Source organism: Grammomys surdaster, unplaced genomic scaffold, assembly GCF_004785775.1.
Source record: "Grammomys surdaster isolate TR1022 unplaced genomic scaffold, NIH_TR_1.0 357, whole genome shotgun sequence".
Taxonomy (NCBI): Eukaryota; Metazoa; Chordata; class Mammalia; order Rodentia; family Muridae; genus Grammomys; species Grammomys surdaster.
This window is the reverse complement of record NW_021604776.1, coordinates 1,356,932-1,362,334: the sequence shown is the minus strand read 5'-3', so window position 1 is coordinate 1,362,334 and position 5,403 is coordinate 1,356,932. Positions and strand designations below refer to the sequence as shown.

At 53.9% G+C, this 5,403-nt stretch overlaps 1 protein-coding gene across 2 annotated transcripts in view; it reads left to right on the top strand.

Moving 5' to 3' along the window:
* The first annotated feature begins 428 nt into the window (after positions 1–428).
* Positions 429–5,403, top strand: part of Arx (aristaless related homeobox) — an 11,779-nt gene continuing 6,804 nt past the window's right edge. Inside the window, exons 1-3 of one of the 2 annotated variants that reach the window (XM_028779619.1) lie at positions 429–481; positions 598–843; positions 2,450–3,344. In XM_028779619.1, the coding sequence (XP_028635452.1) occupies positions 648–843; positions 2,450–3,344 (1,091 nt within the window). In that variant the 5' untranslated portion in view covers positions 429–481; positions 598–647. Of the gene's footprint in view, positions 844–2,449; positions 3,345–5,403 lie in introns of both variants that reach the window. The other variant, XM_028779618.1, reaches the window with a different exon arrangement.

The following is a 5,403-nucleotide window of genomic DNA, read 5'->3' as shown; positions in this document are numbered from 1 at the left end:
AGGACAAAATCGGCATTAAAAATCGTCAGATCGATCTCAACTTGAATTTTATAGCTTCGCTTCCAGGAAGCTAGGTCCTCTGGATGGTGGAAGGGGCGCCCGAAGTCCAAGTGGCACCCACAAGCCTAGCACCCAAATGAACTACAACTAAGAGTAACCTTAAGGACAAGAAGGAGCGACAAGAAAACGATAGCAAAGTTTGAAAGTTGTTTAAAAGGGGAGAAAGAGAAAGAAAGAAAAGGAAATTTGGCTCTGGTGCGTGCCAGCTGCTAGTCCCCTGCCCCCACACTCGCTGGCCCCTCCAGAATCCAGTTCGCGCTTTGTGCTTTGCCGGCAGGCCTACGCAGCCCGGCCTCTGTCGAGAGCCAATCAGAGAGCGCCTCTCAGCACGTGGAGCAGAGAGACACCAGAGCTCGCGCCCGCCGCTCACTACACTTGTTACCGCTTGTCCTGAGCGCGGAGAGGACGAGCTCCGGCTGAGGTCAGGGTGGGAGCCCGCAACCGAGGGGACAGAAAGGAACAAAGATCGCAGTAATACCTGTTATAATCAGCCATCCAACCCATCCCCAACACACACTCTTTCATCCTACTCGCCAGAAGAGGCAGGCAGAGGTCCGCTCTCTGAGCCCAAGGAAAAAGCTCCAGCCATGAGCAATCAGTACCAGGAAGAGGGCTGCTCTGAGAGGCCCGAGTGCAAGAGTAAATCTCCAACTTTGCTCTCCTCCTACTGCATCGACAGCATCCTGGGCCGGAGAAGCCCATGCAAAATGAGGCTTCTGGGAGCTGCGCAGAGCTTGCCTGCCCCGCTGGCCAGCCGCGCTGACCAGGAAAAAGCCATGCAAGGTAAGGTTGTGCAGGACAGGCACCTGCAAAAGGACATTGGGCATTGGTTTGAATGTTTGAAATTGTGGGGACCAGGGGCCTGGGACTTGTCAAGCTGGAGGCACAGGAAAGAGAAGGGAGAACTCTAGGGCCTGGGCCCTTAGAGAGAGGGACCGTCTCTACCTCTCTTTCCAGAAAAAGCAGGGGCCCAGCTTCACTGGGGGGTGGGGGGGGAGGTGGGACTCTTAGATACTTAGATGCGATTAAAAGTCCCTTTTGATGCCCTTGGGTGTGCCCCGAATAGCGCTGAAACAGCAGATGCTCTTAAATCCTTAAAAAGCAGCTACTTGCCGGAGACAAGAACCCCCAAAGCTAAGGAATGGTGGTGGTGTCTTCAGGCAAGGTGAACTTTAGCCTTTCTCCTTTGGAAGATTTCTTTATATTCAGTGTTTTGCGTTTCCTTTTAGTTTTTAATTGTACATTATCGGTGACCTTTTAAATGCAAGTGTTGCAGAAAACATTACCCCAGGGTTCTCCAGATAGCAAGTTACTGTATTTGAAATGTATGAAATGTATAGCTTATGGGCGCTACTTTTCTCTACTGTGTTAATTTTTTAAAGAGTTGAGATATCTAAAGTGTTTTATTTTCTGAAATTAAAAAAATCCAAAACAAGTGTCATTTGGTCCTCTGAACTAATACTCAAGTCTCCCCTTGGAGCTGGACGCAGAAGGGTTGCAGGCAAAGAAGTGTTGGTGTCTTTTCAACCCTGAAACCAGTGATCCAGCAGCAACACCATTTGGAAGATCGGAGCGAAAGGCTGAGAATGAGCCTTTCTAAAAATCAAACTGACTTTTCCCTTTTCTTTTTTTAGCCTGCAAGGGCACCTGTGCCAGGCGCTTCCTCCAAGGGAAGGAGCGGCCTGTGCCTGTTGAGCCCCACCCCTGTCCCCGCTCCAGACATTTCTTACCAAATTTTCTCCAGAATTGTTTTTTTTTTATTTTATTTTGGGCTAGGGAACCCTGCCTCCTGCCGCTGTGGGCTGTTGGGACTTGGCGGGTACTAAGGGCCCTGAGACCCAGGCCGCTTCGCCCCGCAGGGGTCGCCCGCGGGGCAGCACCTCTCTTGCTACCCTGGGGCCCATGAGACAGAACAGCTGGCACAGGTCGAGCACAAAGTTTTCAGAGTAGTGGTGATATTTTAAAAAGTTGTTCGATTTTTTAAATTAGCCCCACCCTAGAATGGAGAGGAGGATAAAAGAAAAAAGGAATGAAATAAGAGAGAGGGAAAGTAGAATCATGAAGGAAAAAGCCAGAAAGGCAAGTAAAGGCGAAAAAGATGAGGAAAAGGAGTGGAAAGTAGAAAGAAGAAAAATGGGGGAGGGAGGAGTAGTATGAGAAAGAAAACAGGAAATAAAGAGCAGAATAAGAAAGAAGAGGGACGAAGGTAAAAGGCGGGACCGGGGCTCATGAGAGGAGAAAAAAAGAAATCATGAAAAGTGTGCAAGGAAAGGGAGCTGAATCCGAGGCTAGGGGGCACGGAGGCGGCAAAGCAGCCGGCTCCCAACAGCTGCGAGGCGGGGGAACAAACGGTCGGGCTAGCGCGCTGACCACTTTTCCTTGCCCGCAGGCTCCCCCAAGAGCAGCAGCGCCCCGTTCGAGGCCGAGCTGCACCTGCCACCCAAGCTGCGGCGCCTGTACGGCCCGGGCGGGGGCCGCCTCCTCCAGGGCGCAGCGGCGGCGGCAGCGGCGGCAGCTGCAGCGGCGGCCGCGGCAGCCTCGGCCACTGGCACCGCAGGTCCCCGTGGAGAGGTTCCTCCACCGCCACCGCCAACTGCACGGCCAGGGGAGCGTCAGGACAGTGCAGGGGCCGTGGCCGCCGCAGCCGCCGCCGCTGCCTGGGACACGCTCAAGATCAGCCAGGCACCGCAGGTGAGCATCAGCCGCAGCAAGTCGTACCGCGAGAACGGGGCGCCCTTCGTGCCACCGCCGCCTGCCCTGGACGAGCTAGGTGGCCCGGGGGGCGTCGCGCACCCCGAGGAGCGCCTCAGCGCGGCCAGCGGACCCGGCAGTGCCCCGGCGGCGGGTGGTGGCACGGGCACCGAGGACGACGACGAGGAGCTGTTGGAGGATGAGGAAGATGAAGATGAGGAAGAGGAGCTGCTGGAGGACGACGAGGAGGAGCTGCTGGAGGACGATGCCCGCGCGCTGCTCAAAGAGCCCCGGCGCTGCTCTGTGGCCGCCACCGGCACAGTGACCGCCGCCGCCGCCGCCGCCGCCGCCGCTGCCGCCGCAGTGGCCACCGAGGGCGGGGAGCTGTCGCCCAAGGAAGAGCTGTTGCTGCACCCGGAGGACGCCGAGGGCAAGGATGGTGAGGACAGCGTGTGCCTGTCCGCCGGCAGCGACTCGGAGGAGGGGCTGCTGAAGCGCAAACAGAGGCGCTACCGCACCACGTTCACCAGTTACCAGCTGGAGGAACTGGAGCGGGCTTTCCAGAAGACGCACTACCCTGACGTCTTCACCAGGTATGTGGCTGGGGGTGAATGGCCTAGGAGGGTGGAATAGAGGGGGGGTCCCCAGAGTCGGGGAACCTCTCTTTGCTCCGGGGAGCTGCCCAGGGGACGCCTGGCCAAATGTGATCCTTTGACTCCCCAATACTTACACACACACACACACACACACACACACACACACACAGAGAGAGAGACAAGTATTCTTGGGCTTTAAGTTCCTGTTGGTGTGGTTTCTTTCTGTCTGTTCCGAAACTTTAATGTTTCCAAATGACAAGTTTTAGAGCCAAAGGCCTCTCCAAAGAGCACCAAAGCAGCCACATTGGACGCTCACACACGGACGGCTGCTCCCAGGGCTGAGGCTCTGGCCAGATCCTGGCCAGGCACAGGAAACACTGCCCGAGAGCAGGCGCTATTTTTGACCCGTGTACTGTGTACACTGTCCACCCCCACCCGGTGGCCCAAGAGTCTAGTGGGTATCAGTTACGCTGTTCTCAGGAAAACTGGAGCCCTTGCCTTCAGAGAAGACCTTTAAAAAGATCCGAGTTTTTGTCACTTGGGGACTCCTGAAATAACCAAAGAAGTCAGAACTAAGCAGTGTTTGCTGTCTGTACACCAGAAAGGCATCAGCCAGAATCTTCCTCTGTGTTTCTGTCCCCACCCCCATGCCCCCACCTAGCATGACTTTACTAGAAACGGGTTGATGGGGTGGACCATGATTTTTGGGAACGTGGCAGACAGTAAATCAAGCAGCTAATGTGGGGGTGAGGGCAAGTTTTTGTCTCTTGGACTAATGTACACTGCACTTCTCTATCTGAGAAACTTGTACCGGTGGGATAGTGGAGCCTCGGAGCCCCTGCATATTCAGCCTACTTAGGGGTACGAGCAGGCTTGGAGCCTTTCCCACCCATAGGCCAAGATTTTGGCTAGGAATAGGAGCCAGGGTTAGGGGCAAATTCGAGAAGAAAGAAAAAGACCGGCCTCCCAGTGAGAACAGAGAATGAGACCTGTGAGCGCCTGGCTCGCGGGCTCCTCAAGCCCGGCAGCTCCTTCGCAGGAGACGTGTGCAGCTTTTCAATGTGCATTTTCGAGGGGGGAAATGCCTGTCCTTTTGAACCAGAGAAATCTCTGCTTAGGACTCAAGGCCTGAGCCAACTCCAAAACATAGTTGGTCTGGCAGTTGCCAAACTCGTAGCCAGAAGCAACCAGAAAGTAAATTTGATGCACTGAAACGTGGTCCTCCACGGGGTCACTGAGTCTTTGAAGACGGAAATAAAACTCAAAGTCAGCGTGTGCTAACGAGTAGCTAACGGGACCATCGGCTTTTATCTTATTTTATTTCTGCGTTTATCGGACATGTGTACTTAAAAAGAAGGAGACAATGTCGCTTAGCATTCAAGTCCGCCCTTTTTAGCACATGGAGGAGACCAAAGTACAAAACCTGAGCAACTTCTCTTCACTGCCCCAACCCCATTTCTTTCCAGCTCAACAGGCCTAGCTAGTCTAGAGTTTTAGATTTGCTGGTGCTCTCTGCAAAGGGGAGGGGGTGGGAAGAGTGTTCAAAGGAAGATGCTTAGTAAACTGATTCTTTTCTTGATGCTGAAGAAGTTTCAGGTGCCGACCTGGTCCGGCGGGCAGCACAGACCCAGGCCCTAGGCTTAAGCAGCCCTGCTCTTTCATATTGGGGAGCAGAGAGCCAATTATTCTCGGCGCGCTCATATTTTCGGTAAACAGGTCGTAAGCCGTTTTACAGCATCTTAATGGTTTCCTATTTGCCTTAATTGTCGCAGTAATAACTGCAATAACGGGGTAGGGTTTCAGCTAAATTGACTTCCCCTGAGATGGGCAGGGTTTGTAGTGGGCACTGGAGTCAGGAGGTGCGCAGAATTTTGTTTAATCGAAAAATTACCCCACTGAACTCTTAACAAGCTTAACATATCTCCAGAGGGTAATGGGGAGAGTGACCTAAGGGGTAAGGGAGGGTAGAGGGGGAGGGGGGTGATGGAGGAAAGGCAAAGAGCTGCAAAGAGGGGTAGAAAGGGAGAGAGAGAGAGAGAGAGAGAGAGAGAGAGAG